We start from the raw sequence: 21,733 nt of genomic DNA, 5'->3' as shown, positions 1-21,733 counted from the left end.
GACTGTAGTTGCCAACTTTTTATTTATTTTTTCCTTGTTTTGTGGGCATCACTACCTAGTGAGGTGGGAGATGATGATGTGAACATGTCTGTGTTGTGGTGTGAAGACGAAGCTGTGAGTGGTATGAACGATTTGGTTGGAAGGAAAATGAATGGGGTTTATGGTGGTGGGATAAGGTTTGGGCTTAGGCAAGGCAAGACCAAGGGGGAAAGATATATTTTTTAATACATAAATCATTAATTAAATTTATATGATTAATATTTATTATGAATAAGTAATTTAATATAAATTATATTTTAAATTTACGATGAATAAATAATTTAAATTGTAATATAAAATTAATTATAGATATCAACAATTTTTAAAAATGAATGAAATTTAATTTAGAGATAGAAGTAAAAAAAAAAAGGTAAATTGAAAGGATAAATTAGACTAAAATATAATTTTGTTCTTCATATTTTACTTATTTTGTAAATTTGCTTTCCTATTTTTCAAAATCTAGGATTTTATTTCAATCGTCAATTTCAAGTATTGAAAGTTAATAAAAAAATGTTGAATGCTAAATCGTTGATGTAACAATGTAATGTTGAGTTTTTTTAATTGAATTCTTAGGGAATTTAAAGAGAGTATTTTTAATAATTTTTAATTAATTCGTATTAAATTAAATGCTTTACTAATCAAATTATCAATTTAGAAAAACTCAATATTATAGGGTTGCATCAACAATTTAACGATCAGTATTTTCTTATTAACTATCAATGTCCTAAAATTGAAGGTTAAACTAAAATCCTTGATTTTGAAAATATAAAGAGATCAAATGTCTATTTTTTTTATAAGAAGGTGAAAATTGTACATCGAGTAAAATAAAATAATGGTTATTTTATTTTAGTCTTAAAATGACCAAGTATAAAAAAAAAAAAAAAAAGGATAGTAATTTAAGGTGATTGTGAAAAATTTGGTCCTCAAGCATGGAGAGAATGAAAGAATCACTTTTCAAATTGTATAATCAAATTTATCAACAAATAAAAAATTGAGAGGATCTAATTTAATTGATTAAACAAGATGCATGAATGTGTGAATTGATTTAAACCATCTGATATCTAATTTTAATTCCTATGAATAGAAAAAAAAACATGATGAATGGATTAAAATTATTTAATTTTGTAAATTACTAGTAGGACATTAAAATCACATAATTAAAACAATTGAGTTAGACGCCTCAGGGCAATAGAGAAATCTTGTTTTTATTTATCATCTTGTCTTAGTAGTTTTTGGCGTTTCTGTTTGTCCATTTGGTGAGATATGTGTTTGAATGTATGTTGCAAAATTTTGCTTTAATATTACCCATGTCAATAAATACTAGTGATACATTTTGAAAACTTTTTTTATCAACACTTTTTTTTTTTTATGAAAATGGCTAACCGTGTCCTGTAAAGAGTAGTAGAAAATTTTCTATTGGAAAATGTTATAGTGCACTCTTCTATGATTTCTTGTACACTCTTAATAAAAACTTTTCATTTATTGATTTCTTATTTCAATGTCCTAAAAACACAGGGTACTATTCTTATTAGTTGAAATTTTTGCTTCAATTTATTTAATAAGCAAATCAAAATAGAGGATTATGGATTTGTACCATCTGTAAAAAAAAGTACATTTTCATGAAAGTTATCTAGTGTGGATACTTTCTTAAAAAACCCAAAAAGAAATTCTTGTTTTTATTTTTTTTTCAACAATATTACAACTAGAGTCGGAGATTTGGGCTTGGGTTCTTGTAATGCCCACATAACCTGCAGCCTGCATATGGGTTGCAAATTTTTAGCCCAAATCGTTTAACTTGAGTTAAATGAGCTTGACTGTAGGCTCTACGGACTTTTTATGTCTTAATTAAAAAAAAATTAAATTGTAATTTATTTTTTTTATAATTTTAAATCTATAATTTTCGTATTCTTATTTATAAATCAAGATATTTAATTTTCATAAGTAATTTTAATTTTTCTATTAGTTCACTATCTAAAATCAAATGTTGACTTTGATGTGACATATTAATGTTAACGAACTTATATAGACTATTGACATGATTCTTAATGTGAAAAATAAATTATATGAAGTTAAAAATAAAAAATTTCTTAATTAGAATTGAAATCATGACTCTTGTATTTATAGACAAGACAATAAACCACTAAAACATTTATTTTGTTTAGCTAACTATATTAACATTATTTTTTATGTATCATTATTCAAGAGTTATTATTTTTTTTTCAAATTTTAAAAATTTATAAATTAAAAATATTTAATATATAATTTTTTTATATTATTTTATGTTTTTATTTTGAATTATTTACATATTTTAATAATTTATAAATAAATTTCATAAATTAATATGTAAATTATTTACATAATTTTTTAAAATTGATTTTAATATACAAATTATTTTTACTCTAATTATTTACCTAAAATTATTATTTATTTTGAAACAATTTACTGAAATATTCTATTTGTATTTTAATATACAAATTGGTAAAATTATTTTTTACTAATAAAAACTTGTAACATCTCAAATGAGAATCTTTTGTTCATTTTTTAATTTCAGAAATAGCAACTCAAAATTCTCTCTCTTTCTCTTATTCTTTTTTTCATTTGTGATTCATATTTTGAGGTTTTATATGGATCAATCATGATCCAAATAAGCTAAATTTTCAATTGTTGAGTGAAAGAAAAAGAATTTAAGTATGTAATTCTCTATTTTCTAGTCAATTCTCTTAGTTGTGTAATTCTATTTCAATTCTTTGCTTAGATGCATGCTTAGAGTGATCGACCTAGCTTTTAGGGATTTTAATTGTGTGGAAACATGTTCATATCCTTGTTCTTAATTGAAATTGTGCAAGGATTTGGTTTTAGGGATGAAATCATGTTCTTGCATTGTAGAGGTTCACGGTTCAAGTTCTTAGTTTTAGGTTGAATCACCTAAGTAATTAGGGATTTGACTTAAAACTCAAGGATTAATCACCTAAGAAATTAGGATTTATCATTGAAGTTGAATCTTAGTTACATTGAAATGAGAGAATGAATATGATTAAATTACATATGTATAATTTTATGGATTTCATCCGGGCAACACTTTTTCTACTTTTAAATTTGTTTTCACTCTAACAATCCTTTAAAAAACTATAAGCAATTTATTTTCACTATAGCGAACACTTAATTCGCTACAGTGAATTCCTTTATTAAAAGCACAAAATCCTAAGACATTGGCTACAACAAATTGACACTTCGTTGCAACAAATGCTTCTAAAAATTTATTTGTTTTGGATAACTTTATTGTTGATTTTCTAATTGTTAAAATAAGTCTCTATGGATACAATAACTCAATACTCTTACTTTCTTACTACAAGTAGACTAGGTTCACTTGTCTATCTCTAAAGAACAACGACAATGTGTGTGTTTCTTTTTCTAAAAGCCTAAATAGGCTTGATTGAGATAAGTTTGGATGAGACCAATAAGGTTTGGGGTGTGAACACCACAATTTATAAGTTTTATATTTAGAAGCAAAAATTACAAAGAGAATTTAGGGTGAAAAAAACTAAAATGTTGGGTGGAATAGAACAGGCCTTACTTTTTCATAACCCAACTAAGGAGGTCCAAAAATTAGTAAGCCATGGACAAAACAAAAATTTGGCAAAACACAAAAATTTGGCAAAACACCAGACATAAACTGAGCAAAGAGAAAAATAAGCATTGGTGGCAACACAATGATAGAGGCCAATGAGGAAGAGCACAATTAGAGACACAAAACAGACAACATGATGACCACGTGTGAGTCATGGTTAATGCAACGACGATGTGCTTGCTATGACGATATGCGAGTTGTGACGATGCCAATTCTATGAGTTTGTGTTGGTTCGAGGTGATAGAGAGCTCAACTTTGTTCTAAAGAAGTCATTTTCTGCATTTGCCCCTTTCCCTTTCATTCTTGTTAAATTTTTTTAATTTTTCAGCATTTAACATTTTATTTTTTATTTTGAAAAAAATGAGCCATGAGTCATATTGACCCATGAGTCACTGGTCCAATCACCAACTCGGTCAAGTCGCAGCATAGTGGGTGAATTACAAAGTTGATCCAATAGCTGGACTAAATTAGTTGGTCCGCTAGGTCATGCTCAAATTGGTTTGACCGACCTGGTTGGTCCAATTTTTAAAACTATGGGTGAAACAACGAGAGCTTGAGACTTCTTCCTCAAAAACTTAAGAAGACATGTGACACCTTGTTAACACAAAAAAAGTTTGCTATTGAGGCTAGTTGTTTATCGTAAGCTAACGACTAATTTAGTAGACAACCATCAACTAATGCAGAACAATGGATTCTACCTTGTCCTAGTGTTAAAGATGATTGAAGATTAAAATAGCCATTTCTAATGGCTAACAATTAAAAGAATTATTTTTTATGGTTAACGACTATTTCTGTCAACTGACAGCTAACAGATAATTTCTCTCAGCTAACAACTGACAACTAATTTCTGTCAGCTAACACATAAGAGTTGAATTAATCCAATTTTGTGGAAGACCAAGTCTAAAGTAGTATTTGAATGTGGAAGACAATTCAAAGTAATTTTTTCAAGGTCAAATGCATGTGGATCCATAATTCTTAAAAAAAAAAAGAGAAGTTGTTAGTGGAAAATAACAGTTTTTTATTTGCATTATTTGCAACAACTCTAAGAAACATGGGCCACAATTTCAACAAAAGCTTAGGAAGTTAAAATAATGTAATTCATGATCTCCTAAAATCTAGGATCATGGGTAGTTATTAATTGTTTCTACTTCTTTCTTAAGTTATTTTACTAATATTCTCTTAAACTTATTTTGTCACACTTAGTCACACAAGTGTTATTTTGAAAAACTTTTGTGAAAATATTGTTTTATCTTGCATAGGACGATAATTAGTTATTTACATAAAAATTTCTTTTTATTCATTGGATGAAACAAATAATAACTTGGTTTTTGCATATCTACTTAAGGATAATCTTTCTTTGTGAAAATTTTTTAGCATTTATCTAATACATTATTCAACCTCTCATCTAGTGTGATACTTGTTATTTCATACAATTGTGTAACGATTGCTTTTGTTTTTTTTTTTCTCAAACGATCAAATCTTGTAGTTGCACCTTTTTATATCCATTAGCTCATGGAGATAGGAGTACAAGACATCATGTACTAGATTTGGAAGATATTGTGAATCCCCAGGTACATAATGAGATTCAAAAGGCCAAAAAGGAGGAACACTGTCACCATGGTCAGTTGGAGGCGTCGACTAATTCTTTGCATAGAATTCAACCATGCCAGCCTTTGATCATTGGACCTATGACAAGCGTTAAGGTGTATGGACCTCTTTTGGAACCATTGGAACTGCCCAAATGGCTAGGCAACCCCTAAATGCTACCGAAGTAATTGGATTGTCCTCTCACCTCTATTCTTAAGCAACTACCTTTATATTTCAGGCCATTACAACTAGTCTTAGAGGCCAAAACTTGCAATATAAGGCTACTAAATATCACCCATATAGATTTACTCAGGAAACAAGTGGGGGGAAAACCAACTACAAACAAACACATGAACCCCAAGGGTTACATTTTGTCGTTCCTAAATCAGGAAAACAATCGTTGTCCAAGGTTGCCTCAAGTGCTCATCAACCGAAATAGGTAGAGCAGACTAGCTACAACAGGGCATGATCCACAAGCAGGGGCAGACCCATGTTGAGGCAGAGTGTGGCTATAGCCACACCCAAATTTTTTAGATTTTTTGAGTTTTTTTTTTGTTTCAAAACGACGTCATTTTGATTAGTAGGATTTTTTAAACAAAACTTCCTTCTCTCTCTCGTTCACTGTTGTTGTGCTGCACCTGACCTAGGGTTCCTTTTCCTCTGAAATCTGAATGCTAAACGGTGAACTACGCCTCTTCTTCCATTGCGTCGTGCACTGTCGCCACCACTGCCCCTCTCGGCCTCTTCCCTTCCACCGTTCCACGACTTTGTTAAGGTAAGGTTTCCATGAAAGGCCTTGTTTGCTTTTGCTCTGTCCATTTTGTTTCTCTTTCCTTCCTCTTTCAGGGACTTGGTCCTTTTCCTTTTTCACCAAATAAACCTCAAAATTCAACTTCTTGCAATGAATTATTAATGCACAGCTAAATATTACAGTGGCTTTGAGTTAGATAATTAACTAATTTTAGTGGTTTCATTGTCTCTTTATAGGATGAAAAAAAAATTTCCTATGCTTTCTAGAGACAAAGCTACTTCTTCGGTAAATCTAGAAGCATCAGAAACTCAACATCCAAGTGAGAGTATTAAAGTTGTTGATTATGAATTGTTGGAAACAGATCCAGGAATTAGGCCTCCAATTTCAAGCTATCATCCTGACATCCAAAATGAGGTAAGGAAAGCTTATTTAAAAATAGGTCGTCATCAACCTCCTCATAATTTCGTTTACCCTTGGTCTCTTAAAGGTAATCAAAGACGTAGATTTGGAAAAAATTGGCTTGATTTGTATGATTGGATTGATTATAGTGAATCTAAGGACCTAGCATTTTGCTTGCCATGTTTTTTGTTTAAGAATGTCTCTAAATACGGGGGAGATCACTTTGTGACCAAGGGGTTTAGTGATTGGAAGAATTCTCAAAGATTGGCTAATCATGCTACTTCTTCCAATAGTCATGTTGATTGTGTGCATATGAGTTATGCTCTCATGAACCCAAACCAAAGTATTAAGGCTGCATTTGTTAATCAAACTAAACAAATGAATTCCGAATATCGTGTTCTTGTAAACACATCTCTTATAGCTACTAAGTTTCTTTTAAGGTGTGGCATGCCATTTAGAGGGAGTGACGAGTCCTTTAACTCTTTATTTAAGGGGCCATTTCTTGAGTTGGTGGACACTTTAAAGAAAATTAACCCAAAGATAGCTAATGTAATAGATTGTGCTCTGGGCAATAACTTTATGACTGCTCCTACGATTCAAAAGGATCTTGCTGCTGCTTGTGCATGTGAAATAACTCAACAAATTGTATGTGATATTGCGGATGATGTATTTTGTGTTTTGATTGATGAATCCGATGATGTTGCTGGTAAAGAACAAATGACTGCTGTTATTCGCTATGTTAATAGTGAAGGTTTCATAAAAGAAAGGTTTCTTGGGATTGTTAGTGTTAAAGAAACAAGTGCTAAGTCACTTACGGAGGCACTTAAGAAGTTGTTGTCTATTAATGGCTTGAGTTTATCTAGCATAAGGGGGCAAGGATATGATGGAGCTAGCAATATGCGAGGTAAGTTTGGTGGTTTGAGAACTTTAATTCAAAATGAAAATCCATCCGCTTATTATGTGCATTGTTTTGCCCATCAACTTCAATTGGCACTTGTTGCATGTGCTAAGACTCACAAAGATGTTAGTGGTTTTTTTGGTAAGGTCAATATGCTTGAGTCTATAATTTCTTTTATATTTTAGCCACATTGATATTTATTGTCTGGATCCACCCCTATCCACAAGGGTCCCATTTTTTGTTGTTGAATCCTAGGACACCATCAAAATCACATTAGCTTTAATGGAATCACCCACTTTTATGGTGCCACCTTCTTCTCAAACCACCATAGAACAACCTCCATAGAAGACGGTGAAGCAGCAACCTAAAAGGAGGAAGGAGTCAACGTGGAAGTTGGTGGAAGCGTCAACCAACTCCATTGAGAAAAAGCGACAAGCGTCAATGTGGAAGTTGGTGGCAGAGAAGGTTTGATGGTCAAAGAGGGAAATGAGGTGAGCAATGGTTGTAGACTTGGCACCACTCTTCCCCAGTGCGAGAGAAAGAAAAGGGGATGAGGGAGGCTGGGGTTTCAGTTTCACGGAAGGGAAGTAAACCATTTAGTCTTTTAGGGTTAATTAATATGTTGAAAGGAATTGGGTTGGACCCAATTAACTAATGGTAAGCCAAAGTTCTTTGGGTTGGGTTGGTTTTTGACAGGTTTAGAAATCACTACCGAACCCAACTAAATCTAATTGTTTTAACTATTAAGTTTTGTTTGGATGATAAGTGAAATGAAAGAGAAAAAAAATGGAATAAGAGGGTTATGAATAAAACAAAAAGTATAAAAACATGTTATTTAAATGAATAAGAAATAAAAAGATGAAAATAATATAAAAGCATTTTTTATATCAGTTAGTAAATAAATTTAGCTTAAGAAATATATTTTATTTTTATTTTTTATGTTATAGAAATTTGCTTTAATGTTTTGACTTTTTAAGTATAAAAAAATTATTTTGACCTTTTAAAGCTTAAAAAAACTACATCCTTTTCAAAAAAATTCTCAACCAAAAGTCATTTGTTCAATTACTCATTCTTATTAAACAAAATCTTGAGTTCACTTCTATAAGGATAAAAACGTAATTGAGAGAACAAATCTCACTAAAAATGGTTAATCAAATTTTGTTAGAAATTATACTTAATCATTAAATATTCAATACTATTGTCATAATGATCTAATTTTATTTCTCAATAATTCTGTTTTAAGTATTTAAGTTAGAATAATTTCATATCAATTTATTCACACATTTAATTACATACTAACAACTATATTAAAAGAAATTATATTTTTCTACATATTTTTAATTTCTTTTCTTCTTATTTTCACTTATCCAAATTAATCCAATCCAATAGTAATATATATTCAGACGAGGGTTTACTAATTTACTACTTCCAGTAAAAAAAAAAAAACAAAAACAAAAGAAAAAATCTAGTTTCACAACATCCACCCAGGCCGTGGCAGTAACGGTTCCAAGATGCGCTTGGCCTATTGCCTTTTTCCGACATTAATCTGTTTTCACTCCCCCCAAACTCTTCTTCTTTCTTCCTTCTTCCTTCTTCTCACTCATCGCATAAATTACACAAATCCAATGTACTTCGCCCTAAACTCCTCTTCTTCCCTAGGTACCACCTAGCTAGGGTTTATCTCTCTCACTCACTCACTGCCAACAAAACCCTACCCTTCCCCTCCCCATCCCAATCTTCATTCTCCCTCGCCGATTCTGGTTTAGCAAGAATCGAAACGAAGCGTTTCGCTCGTGGAAATTACGATGATTCAAATATAAAAAAGAGTAAGGGGAATTGCTTTTTCCTCTGTTTATAGAAATACGTATCACTCTTTCTTGAATCTATTTTGTTTCTTTAAATTCTTCTGTTCAGGAACTCAAATCTAGTTTGTCTGACTAGCTGAGTTGGATTTATTTTTCCCCTTCATATTGTAACTTGTTTTGCTCTGAATTGTTTATTCACTTTATTGCTCGTGTTGTTGTTGTTCAGGGAATCATTCCTCTGTACTCTATTAGAAGCAGTGAAGGTTGGGATTTTGGTGTTAGTTTATTACTAGTTTTAGTTGAATAGAAAGTTCTCACTGGAAAGATGTATAATCAAGTGAATCGCGGTTCTAATTTTGGGCAGAGTTCTGTTCCTCCGGTGCTGCCACCACCGCCACCACCACAGTATCAGCTAGCTCCGCCACATTTTCATCAATTTCCACCACCGCCACGACCACCATCTAATACTGGTGGTCCACCGCTGCCACCACCACCTCCCAACATTGGTGGTCCACCACCACCACCTCCGCCACCTCATAATGTGTATTTACCTGGACCTCCCCCTCCGCCTACTTCGTCTTCCGCAGTTCCCTTGAACCTTGCGGTTCAAGGTTCCCATAGTGTGATGCCAAATGCCGGCCGATCATATGCTGTCCCTTCTCAATTGCACCTTGGGAACACCATGGGGCCGCAAACATCTTGGGCTCCTGTGCCACCAACTAGAGTATTGCCACCGCCACCGCCACCTCCCTCGGTTTCCCAAGGACAAATTTTTTATAACCCTCCTTTCCATCGCCCTCGTCTGCAGCCCGGTGATGTTCAGAATCTGCATAATGCTCCTCCCCCACCTCCTCCATCAGTGTATTTCCATTCAACTGTTGGGAATTACCACGTTCCTTCTGGTGTTCCCCCACCATTGCCATCGTCTCCACCACCTGTTCTGCCGGCTCCGCCGCCCGTAACCTCTGCATCACCAAATGCCGCACGCACTGATGACCCTCACTCTGTGAAGGTTTCTGGCTTGGAATCAAAGGCTGTGGATTTGGTTGACGGAGTTGTAGCTTCTCATCCATCTGGTCTTGTGCCTGTACATGATTCTGATTCTAATTGGGATGGTGCAAGTTGTAGAGAGGTTGCTGGTGCTGGCAGAGATGAGGATCTTCCCCCATCCAAGCCAACAAAAGAAAAAACTTTGGAGAAGATTGAAGCTTTGTGTCAGCTTATTGCTGAGAAGGGTGCTGATATTGAAGATAAGATTCGCCAAGATGAATTTCAGAATCCTGAATATGCATTTTTGTTTGGTGGAGACCCGGGAACCGAAGCTGCAATTTCTCACACTTATTTCTTGTGGATGAAGAAGAAATATAATTTGGATACTGGATGGCATGAAAAGAAAAGGCAATCAGATATAGTATACTCTTCAGGGGAACAGTATCATCTGCATGTTACAACCGTGAGTGCTGATTCTGACATGGAAATGGAAGGTTAGTTTTCTTTGTTATGATCCTGGCATCAAAAACTGATATTTAACATTTTTTGTGTTTAGGTATTAAATTATGGTATCTCTTATTCTGGTCCAGCATTGGTTTGAGTCTGCTCTCTGCTGTTATATATTCTTAATATGTAAGTCTATATAGTTGTGTTGGATTTGGATGCTCTAAAGTGCAGGGTGCACTTTTAGAAAGTAAAGTGTGGAGTAGATAACCATTGTTAGGAAAGCATAGTTTTGAGTGTTATAAAATACACTTGGATAACAAACCATGGAAATGTGAGAACCCGAATCTTTATTTTTGCATCACAGATTACCATTTGCACTTTAAAGAGTAAAGAAGACTGTTCAGTTTATATAATTTCTCTATTAGTAGCCGTAAGGTTGAATATCTCAACTGTTCTATTCTGATATCCTGTTCTCTACTAAGTTTATGTAACATAATAGGAAAGAGAAGTGTGTGTCTGTTGGTTGGGATATTTGGGAACCCAAATCTATATTTTTGTGTCACAGGTTACCACTTGCACTTTAAAGAGTAAAGACTAAAGGTTGCTCACTTGATATAATTTCTCTACTAAGGTTGAATATCTCTGCTGTTATATTCTGATATCCTCTTCTCTACTAAGTTTATGTTGCAGAATAGGACAGAAAAAAGTGTGTGTGTGTGTGTTGGGCTGGCGGTGGGCGGTGGGGTAGTGGGTCTATCATTTTGTTTTTAATTGGATGCGTTGTTATGTATTGTTTTGGATAATAGCTGGTTACTTGGCTAGGAGAGAACATGAGTGGCCAAAAGTAGTCTTCTAATACTTATTTGGATTACTTTGCAATTTTTATTTGATAAATACTCCTAACAATGAAACAAATAAAAATTCATTTTAGATGTTGAGTCTGATCTGCTTTTTTTTTTTTTTTTTAAAATTTTTCAATGGGTGGGTTAAGATGATATTACACTTTCTGACAAGGACCTAGGTTCAAATTATGCAACTGAAGTCCTAACTCATCAACATAATCGGGATGATGAAGTGTTTAGTGTGAATCAGAATATAAAGAAGCTGCAGAATTTAACAGAGAATTGCCCTGCCCAGGACATCTCATCCTGCAGTGCATCATACTTTGGATCCATGGGAGTCAGCAAACAGAATGAAGGTTTTATTTTCAGAAAAACTGCTGTTCTTTATTTTTAATTAATTTTGGAATATTTGTTTGATTAGAGTTTCCTTTTGAGACACATGCAGTTTTTTATTACACTGAAAGTTTAAGCACTGCAATTCAGCACTGATTTTTCGGTGCTGAATAAATTTGGTATTTAATTTAGAGTATTTGATAAGTTTCTCACTTTAAACACTGAATCTGACTTGATAGTTTGAAGATTGACTTGAGAAACTTTAAAATAGACTTGTAGAAATTAGACAGAAGTCCTGTAAATTTGATTGAGTGGGAGCACTCAGCATCCTTGATGTTTACAGGGATAAAAGAATAAATAAATTTTATGTTTACTCAAACAATGATAAGGAATTGAACTTTTTAGTACAACTCTAATCTTTCCAGTGATACATTAACTCCCATAAGTTCCAATGATGTTTTAATGTTTTTCACTATTTCCAACAGATTTTATGCAGTGCATGGATTGCAGTAATTATTCATAATACAAAATTTCATTTAATATCCACTGTAGGATTTTGTTTTGTCCAATTTGTTTCATTTCATTAAATAATTTCAATAAGTTTGAAGTGATTAACTATATTTCTTTTTATATAATTGAAAAAGAGGATAGGTATAGCAAGTCATTGTTCATGATCATTGCATGTGGAATACATTCAGAAGAAATTACTTTTTATGTCGTTTTTGACGTAGTTCATCAGAATTCAGAAGTGGTAGAATATTAAGAGAGTCCACTTTGTTATTTGATGTCAAATTCATTCCAGAGTTAACTCTCTAATATATGGTTTTATTCAAAGAATTTTGTTGGTGTTAATAAATCTCTTTAATAAATACAGGACCAGAGACTTTATCTGGATCAGAGCACATGAAATCTGTAAGATCAGTTACCAAGGTTTGTAGTCCTGTGAATGACTCCACTAAAGTGGCTGAATTACCGCTGGGCACAGCTTTGGAAAAATCTACAGCTCCTGTAGATGATGATTTCACACGTACTGGTACTCCTGATCACAATGAAACCACTGCTACTGATAGAGATTCTGGGCAACTCATAAGGAGTGGTAGCCCAATAAGACTTCTTCAAGATTATGCTTCTGATGACACTTCAGATAATGAAGAAGAAGGCAATGCTGCAGATGCTAATGTTTTCACAGTCTCAGGAGGTGCTGACACTGGTGTTTCAGCTGCTCAAAAAGATTCTGGGAGTTATGTGGAGACTGACATTGGATCTAAGAGTCCCTTCAGTGCCCAAAAGGGCTTTGGGCCGCTCTCCAGAAAATCGCAGGGTGATTTAGAAATAGCTCCACATTTATTACAAGAGTCTAAGAAAACCCCTTACAGTAAAAAATCTGTCTCACGCTGGTCTAGTGAGCATAACCTTGAAAATCAAGTGTCTGCTTTAAAGGGCAAAGATGGATTAGAGAGTACTGGCATTGACAGTAGTAGTAAAAGTGGTAATACTGAAAAGGAAGATGAGGGGAAAACCTCAAAGTTGGAACCAAATGTTCTGAAAGTTGATGAATTCGGAAGACATCTCAAAGAAGGTCTTACAGATAGTGACTCTGATAATTCACACTATCATCGGACAAGGAGACTAAACAAAAGAGATAGAAGCTGGAGTCGCAGCCGGTCTCCTCCAGACAGGAGGAGTAGGAGGAATAGGAGGAGTCCCCGGAGGAGAAGGGATAAAAGAAACAGGTCTCACAGGTATGTACCGCTGTTGTGCTTTGTAGGATGTCCCTATGAATCTTGTCCCCAAACAAACAATTTTCTTTAGTTTGCACTAGTCTTCCTTTCCTAGGTTATTTGTTGTATGGATTGAACAAAAAACCTCCTGCTAATGAGGATTTATTATCTTTCTTTACATTTTGAATCTTGTTTCTTGATATCTTAAATTATCTCTGTGAAGAAATACTATATAGAATTTTCAATATTTTTTGGTTTCAGCTGGTCTCCCCGGCACCGAAGAAGCAGGAGTAGGTCTCCAATCTCAAGACGTTCAGGTGACTTTCGTGGTGAGAATGTGAAAAGGGACAAGGATCAGTGCTTGGACTTCCTTCGAGGAAAGTGCTATCGAGGAGCATCTTGCAAGTACATTCACCATGAATCTGACACGAATGCTACTTCAAGGCACTATAGGAATAAACATGATCTGGAAGCCAGTTCTCATGCAAAAGAATCTAAGATTAATGGAGACATGAAGAGTATTTCTTCTAAAGTGTTGGTTAATGAGCGTGATGGAGTCAGAAGTCAGGATGTGGATCTTTGCCAGAATGTAACTAGCCAGGAAGTAATGAAGAAAAAAGATGATTCATGGAGGCATGCTGGTGCATCAACTACTATTCATCTTGATGGTCATTCAGTTAATAGCAATCTAAGTAAATCTGAATATATCAGAGAGGTTGCTCCTGAAAAGCAGGAAACCATAGTAGTGAGGGAGGAGCCTAAGACTTTAATCCTTGAAAATGATGGTTTGAAAGCAGGGGATTCTCATCAGCAAAACTTAGTTGATGGTTTTCACCCTGAAGCTTTAGGCAGTGGTGATGCTTCTAAACCATCTGGTACATATAAAGATGCCATTCCCTCAGAAGATGGTTCATTTGTTCAGCAAATGCAACTCAATGTTGCAGCTGTTGGAATTCCAGAACATTCTGGTTATGCATCTCAGCATGTAAATGCATCCTTTGTGACCAGTTCATCACCTGATAGAAGATCAATTGTTTCTGCTAGTGTTAATGAAGCTCCTGGTAGTAAACCGTTACCATTGTTGTCATCGACTCAGCAACAATCAGCCACTAGTTCTGTTGGGCAATGTGTCACATCAGAGCAGCCTTCATTGCACTGTCAGGCTTCTAAAGAGTTACCTCCACAGAGTGGTTCTTCAGGGGAATTTCCACTTCATACTTACCAGTTGCCTGCTTCTGCTGTTTCACATTTCCAGGGTGAAAATCCTGTGCATATGCCTCAAATTTTTAGGCAGTATGGTGTGATGCAACAAAGTGCATTCATTCCTTTCCAATCCACTACCAGAGAAAAGTATGAACCTTATCCAGCTCCATTACACATGCAGAATGCTCACTTCAATGTACCACCTAATAGCTCTTGGACATCCTTGCCCCTGCCACCACCGCCACCACCAAGAGCGGTGTATGATTCCAGTTTAAACTCAGGAGTTGGAAAATCATATATTTCTTCTGAATTCAATCAGAGTCAATTGCATTCAAGAACTGACTTTGTTTTTCAGACTTCCATGAAGCCTGGGTTACCAACTGGTTCTCAGAATTCTGAATTTCTGGATCAAGCATACCCTCCAATGCAGGATCATTCACGAGCTTTCATGCTTACAGAACCTTTCTCTCCAAAGCATCTCCCTCAGGGGAAACCAGCTAGTCAATTACCTTCAGGCTCTAATCTCAATAGAGATGACTTTCATAATCAACTTCCTATGCAGGATTCAAAATTTTCAAGTACCCCATCATTTGGCAGCCTGCAGCCTCAACCAAATCAATTTTCCTGGAAGGTGGATGTGAACAGACTACAACCTAGTCTGGGTGGCAAGTTGCCTCCTGAAGGACATCATATGACATCTTCCCACATTGATTCATTATCACAGAAGCAACAATCAATATATAATTTTCAATGTTCTGTTTCCGAGGCTAATTTGGGTGTGCCTGGGGAGAATGCTACTGCTTCAAGATATCCACCTGATTTTCTGGATAGCAATCATTCAACTTCTCTTCCATCTTTTGGGGGATCAAGAATATCTGCTCACTATAATCCTTATGCATCAACCTTTGAGAAACCACTAACTTTCAAATTCAGTTCAAGTATTTTTAGACAGGAAAATGAAATAATCCATGGTAACAATTATGCTTCTTCAATATTGAACCATACTCCTGTGAATGGGGAAGATGGTGGTGGGGTTGGATCAAGACAGTCAGCTTCCTCATCAAAATCAGCTAGAGCTCTTGGTCAGATTTTACCTAGGTCTGGTGGTGACCAATATGACCCACTTTTTGACAGCATTGAACCATCATCCTCTTCTCTGAAAAAAAATGATTTTGATCAGAAGAAGGAAGTTACAGGTGAATCCAACATCAGCCTAAGGCCCAAAAGTTCTTACATGTCTTTGGACTCGGATGAGAAGAACAAGCACGAGGAGGTTGGGGCTGTTGCCTCTACCACTTCTCAAAATAATGATGAATATGGTGAAACAGCAGATGCAGAAGTAGGTGCTGTTGAAAATGAGAGCCTAAGTGATGATGTGGATGTTGCAAAAATGACTTCAGGGGAGGTTGAGATTAATCAGGTCAAGTCTCCTGGGAAAAGAAAAAAGAGTAAGGATTCCAGATCGATGAAATTGTTCAAAGTTTCCATTGCGAATTTTGTAAAGGAGGTTTTGAAACCATCATGGCGGCAAGGTAATATGAGTAAGGTGGCTTTCAAAACCATTGTGAAAAAGACTGTGGATAAAGTGTCAGGAGCCATGAAAGGCCACCGTGTACCCAAGTCCCAAGTGAAGATAAGTCAATATATTGATTCATCACAGCGAAAGTTGACTAAACTTGTGATGGTAATTGATTAGCTCATAGCTGCTGTGTTTGGTTTTGTATGTTTGCATCCCTACCTGAAGCTTTGCTGAGAGTTAATAAAGGTCTATTTTATAAACAAATCTCTGTCACTGACAAAATGATGCGAGGCTTGATGCAGAAACTTACCTTTTTGTCTTGAAATATAAGTGTATTTAAATGAAAAAGAAGAATTCTTTGTAACTTGTTTGAAAGGGTCGGTACTGTGATTTTAACTGCATTTTAAATGTTTCCTTCAGTGATTTTAACTGGAAATTTGCTTCTGTGCTGATCTGTGTTACTTACTGGTTACATAGATCCAAAACTCAAGATAGTTTGTCTGCATGTATCTGTAAGACAGGTTTTAGTGTTCTATTGAACTTCATCAGTGGTCTATCTTCCAATGATTTTTATATGCAAGCAACTACCTTTTTCTTTTATTTTTAATAAAGGAGTTGGAGATGGGAAGCATTATACAAGAATTGTTTTACCAAAACATTATAGATTACTTGTCAGAATAGGAAAGTTGATTTGAGGATAACAATATGCCTAAGCGTTAATATTCAAATTGCTTTTAATGATGTTCCATTCCCTACATTTTATGCAGGGTTATGTTGACAAGTATGTCAAGGTATGAAAGTGAAGTATGCAAATGTTTCTCCAACATTAAATGTCAATATAGGTGCATCATTTCAACAGGAAACGTCAATGCTTACTTCTCTGGAGTTGTCTCCTCTCAGTTGAAGGCGTACTACGTAGGTGCGAGAATGATTGATCAACATTCAAGTTCCTGAAGAAGTTTTGGTCGTCCCCGATATGTATGTATTGTATTTTCTACTTGTTATTCTTGTGATTTGCTTTTAACATATAGTTTTCACCTCATGTTATATAATAGCATTTTGAAGTGGTTTTCTCTTGAATATTGCAAAGTTGGAATTAGTTCTCTCTTTATTGTTTTTATAAGCTAATAACTAGAAGGAATTGCAAGTAAAAAAAATACTAAAAGAAAACAGTAATCTTTTTTTTTTTGGTGCATATTTTTTTTTCTTTTTATGTTCCAAAGCATCTCGTGGGTTGGCAGAGACTAAGAAGTTTTTCTCTTTACTAGTGACCTCATCAAATATCTTCCGCGAACTGAACCATGGAAATGAAGAAGCTTTTCTTGCAGAGATGCTGTTAATCAAATTTGTTTTTAATCGTGGAGGATTGGTGATGCATTATTATATTCTGATTAATTATAATGTAAATTGACCTTGGTCTTTTATTTTATCATATATTTGATTTGAAGCAAGTCCTCTCTCCGGCAGAAATACCGGCTACCATCTGAGCTTGTTACTTAAGTGACAATATCACTGGTTTTTGTATAGTGCACGAGTTTAGCTTGTGTGAAAATTTCTCAAAAGGAAATATTTCTTGTAAACTGTTTTCTTTACATATTTTTTTTTATTAAAAAAATGATATTGTCTTGAGATTTCTTGTAAACTTTAAGGTCAATTTTCTTCCTTATGAAGGTTTTTCGAGATTAATTTTAGTTTAGTCATTACCAAAAGAAGAAATCTTAGTTTGGAGTCCAAAATTGTCTTTCTCTCGTGTGCTTTCCAACATGTCTGGAGCGTAGTGTAGGGAGCGAAAATCCCTCTCTTCAACTTCTCTCCCCTGTAATATTTGGAGAATTTGGAGGGACTTGGTGTTCATTCAGCGTCTAGAATTGAGCATGAAATTAAACTGGTCCCATTAATTCTGAGTTTTATGTTTGGAAATCCTTTTGGAATTAGAATTATTTTCATGACTGTGAAATTATAAAATTAGATTAAGTCACTTTAAATTTCATACTTTACGCCTCAAATTTTCAATTTCTATTTGCATATTAAGTAATAGTCACCAATACCACTATTGTCACAATCATCACTACCCATCATTACAATTGTCCATTACCACACTTAGATACCACAACTAGTGCCATCACTGTTGATTACAGTCATAATTGTAATTAGTATTTTTACAATTAGACTGAACCCCGATAAATGTCATGATAGAGGTCCTACTAAGCAACTTCTTTTAGGGTATGGTTCCTCTCATCATTGATGGTCACCTTGGGAGAATTACTTTGCACACCTAACATCTTTTGGTACACCCAAGAATTCTTCATTTTTTCAAAGTGACCCCTTTTTAAAAACATACGGAGTGTCAATTTGTACGGATTCATAATCCGTAATGGCGAAATATGTAAGAATCATTCAGATTGTCAATCCATATGAATTCTTCATATGGATTCACAATCCGTAACGACGAATCCTTCATATGCCACCTCTATCGTGCCGCAACACTGCTACCTCCTTGTCATCGTCACCACCACCGCTCCAACCTCTGATGCATTGTAGCACTGTCATCTCCTTCATGGTCATTGCCCTCCCTCTGGTCACCTTCGATACGAGGCTGCTAAGGTCACCTTCGCTCTAAGGTCCCTTTGCCTCCCCCTCACACCGTGTGACGAGGTCCCTTTGTCTCTCGCTCACGCCGTGTGACGAGTCCCTTTGCCTCCTCCTCACGTTGCACCTGCCCCTCATGCCGCGTGCGTCCTTTGTTGCCGCCAACCTTGACACGGAGGTCCATGACTTTACGGATTGACAATCCGTATAGGTTATATGTAAGGGTGTTTTTGTCTTTTTACCTTAAATGTTAGGTGTACAAGAACAAATGTTGGATGTAAGAAGAAAAAGTCTCTCCTGGGGTATAAAATACTTCTCAACCCAACTCAACGATCGGAAGCCAGAATTCAACCATCACATCGATTATCATCGTCAAAGCTGATATGTCAACTAGGTCATCGATAATAAGCATATCTGTAGTGTAGTGCACTCTCTACTCGCCTTGCTTCGCTATGATCAATGGCAGCCTCCAAAAACTCAAAATGGAAGGTTTCGACGTGCTAACGTCTCGACAATTGCTCCTACAAGCGCAATTTCACAATCATTACAGTCATACAAACAATCAAAGTGCAAGGGTAAGCTAAAAAAAACAATTATCCATACAAGTCAATTAATTTCAACAATAAATCAATTCATCCCTTTCAACAATTATTAAGAACATTCAAGATATTCCGCATTTAACTAATATCATGTTATAGTTCGACACGCAAACAATGTACAAGCAAGTCTCTAATCTATTATAAATTACTAATTGTGGATTTAAATATTAAAAAACTTAAAGAGGTCCTCCTAAACAACCTTATAGTAAAAAAGGCATGAGGTGTAACCTTAAAAAATATATGATAAATGTCCAACCAATGAACCCCTACTAATGTATCACCCACATCTTACCAAGCAACCTCTATAAATATCAATGTATGACTCATTAAATTATTCTCACAGACATGAAATCCTTACGAATCTCATAACAGAAGTCCTACCAAGTAACCTCTATATAAAAAGGCATGAGGTGAAACCAAACAACTTTAACAATTATGAATGTTCTACTTTTTCGTTCCCAATGAATAATGTTATGTATAAAATTTTATGAAAGTTGTTGATGTTCTGTTTTAAATCTCAAATGATTTAATTTAAAACATTTAGATTACTTAACACCTCTAAAGATATAAATCTAATTATTCAATAAATTGAATAAATAGAAAATTTACCAATAATATCTTGTATCTTACCAAGTTTATAATAAATTCAAATGAATACATCTAAATTTAAAAAATTATAGTAGGTTACTGAAATAAATTTGTCTGCCAATTTAAAAGTCAAATTGTTAGAATTTCTTGATAATTAACATTAAAGTACATCATTCTAAAACGAGAAAAAAATTACGATGATGAAATTTTAATTTAGCCCTTTACCAAATTGTTTTCAAAAGAAAATTTATGAAATTAATATTTTTTTTTAAAATTTATTAAAAATATTGAACACAAACTAAGAATATATTTTTCAGAAAATGATGTAATGATACTACATCAACCAACTAATTATTTTTTTTTAATAAACTTATCATCATAGATTTATTTACGACATCAATTCTATGTGTTTCATTCTCCTCCAGTTTGGATCTAGATTCCTATGGTTGTGGATGTTTTTCAGTTCCTTTATTTCGTGGTTTTTAGTTTGGGCTTTTAGTCCCTAGTAGCACCAAAAAAAACAAGACCGTGTAAAAATATCTATGCTAGTCAAGTCATTAGTTGAATGCTTTAATCATACTTAAAGGATTGTTTTGCTATTAAAATAATGTTAATAATAATTAAATGATATGTAAATAATTTTAAGGAAATATAGTATCATAATTTGGTAACACTAAACTAAAAATAAAATATCATTTTATAAGTTTTTAACATTTAAAGTACACAGAAAAGTGAATAAAATATATCATAACACCAAGGTCTAAGTTTCAATAATAACTAACAATGTTCATTAACAGTGACAAGTTTACATTGAGAATAAAAAGAGAAAATGACATATTTTAGGTTGATTTTGATTTTTCAAGAAAGACATATTAAACATGACTTGAGAATTTTTTATTTTTTTACCAGTTTTTATTAGTTTTCTAGTTCTTTGACCAATTGGTTGATCTAAATGTTAGATTCATGGTTTTGACTTCCTCCAAAAGACCTCGTACCGATTGAGACATGTTTGTCCTTGTAAACCCATGCTTCATCCCTTGCTTATATGATGTGGGACTTTGGTTGTACTCCAACTGAAGTCATTTTCAATTGTGAGGTGAAGTTAGACTCTCAAATTGCTATCAACATGTTGAAGCATGGCTGGTACTCTTCTTATGCGTGCTTTAGCATCAGACAAAGTATAAATGAGTTTGTGTAGAAAGGTGGTATCTTTTATTGGTCTCATGCGTTGAGAGAAGCAAATCAAGTTGTAGATTGGATGACTAATTATGTCTTGTCTTTAGATTGCCACATTAGAGTGTTTGATTTTATCTCTGCTTGTATTTCTCATGTTGTTATGACCGTTATATTTTCAACTACATTCTCTTGTAGTTTTTAATGCTATCAGGGGTGTTTAGTCCCTTATTTCCACAATTTTTTTATTTTTATTTTGTAAAAGCCATAAACAACATGTGCCTAAATAAAGTGATTAACATTTCTAAGTTAAGGTTGAATCATCTGGATACTACCCAAGTTCCAAATTTGAACTCATATTAAAAAGAATATAAAATCTCAAAATTATATTAATCTAAAAATATCTCATGTATAATAAATAAAGTCAAATAAATAAGTATTTATATAAGTAAAAATATTACTCTCAAATATGAGCATCTAAAAATAACCAACACTAAAAGTATAATGTAATCAACCACATTCGGCATATTATTCTAAATACTAAAAAAGTTAAAAATGTATCTAAAGGTAATTAAGTCTTCACCTTAATTTCAGCGGCTTCTTCCCCATGCTCTGAAAATAA

General features: G+C 34.1%; 2 protein-coding genes across 6 annotated transcripts; both read left to right on the top strand.

Moving 5' to 3' along the window:
* The first annotated feature begins 84 nt into the window (after nt 1-84).
* LOC102662757 (zinc finger MYM-type protein 1) lies at nt 85-7,487 on the top strand. Its single transcript, XM_006582501.1, has 2 exons — nt 85-193; nt 6,220-7,487. The coding sequence occupies exons 1-2, from the start codon at nt 85-87 to the stop codon at nt 7,485-7,487; spliced, it is 1,377 nt and encodes a 458-aa protein (XP_006582564.1).
* Nucleotides 7,488-8,743: 1,256 nt separating this feature from the next.
* On the top strand, nt 8,744-17,613 carry LOC100807768 (uncharacterized). Of its 5 annotated transcripts, XR_005892077.1 has the most exons (8): nt 8,747-9,128; nt 9,334-9,370; nt 9,472-10,591; nt 11,536-11,742; nt 12,594-13,461; nt 13,702-16,327; nt 16,930-17,140; nt 17,431-17,613. XR_005892077.1 is itself a non-coding variant. In XM_003528184.5 (6 exons), the coding sequence occupies exons 2-6, from the start codon at nt 9,433-9,435 to the stop codon at nt 16,957-16,959; spliced, it is 4,890 nt and encodes a 1,629-aa protein (XP_003528232.1). In that variant the 5' UTR covers nt 8,745-9,128; nt 9,334-9,432; the 3' UTR covers nt 16,960-17,613. The 5 variants fall into 5 exon arrangements, 1 of the variants encoding a protein (XP_003528232.1); XR_414782.4 differs by having other exon boundaries at nt 8,744-9,128; nt 9,334-10,591; nt 11,566-11,742; XR_414781.4 differs by having other exon boundaries at nt 8,745-9,128; nt 9,334-10,591.
* The last annotated feature ends 4,120 nt before the right edge of the window (nt 17,614-21,733 follow it).

This window comes from Glycine max, chromosome 6, assembly GCF_000004515.6.
Source record: "Glycine max cultivar Williams 82 chromosome 6, Glycine_max_v4.0, whole genome shotgun sequence".
NCBI lineage: Eukaryota > Viridiplantae > Streptophyta > Magnoliopsida > Fabales > Fabaceae > Glycine > Glycine max.
Note: the sequence above shows the minus strand (reverse complement) of the source record. Positions and strands in the feature narration are given on the sequence as shown.

What these genes read in the sequence shown, in the direction of transcription:
- LOC102662757 (XM_006582501.1), top strand. Translation starts at nt 85, where the DNA reads ATGTCTGTGTTGTGGTGTGAAGACGAAGCTGTGAGTGGTATGAACGAT. An exon ending in AAGGTTTGGGCTTAGGCAAG is followed by an intron (nt 194 to 6,219) that starts GCAAGACCAAGG and finishes AACTAATTTTAG; the next exon opens with TGGTTTCATTGTCTCTTTAT.
- LOC100807768 (XM_003528184.5), top strand. Translation starts at nt 9,433, where the DNA reads ATGTATAATCAAGTGAATCGCGGTTCTAATTTTGGGCAGAGTTCTGTT. An exon ending in TTCTGACATGGAAATGGAAG is followed by an intron (nt 10,592 to 11,535) that starts GTTAGTTTTCTT and finishes GGGTGGGTTAAG; the next exon opens with ATGATATTACACTTTCTGAC. An exon ending in AAAAGAAACAGGTCTCACAG is followed by an intron (nt 13,462 to 13,701) that starts GTATGTACCGCT and finishes TTTTGGTTTCAG; the next exon opens with CTGGTCTCCCCGGCACCGAA.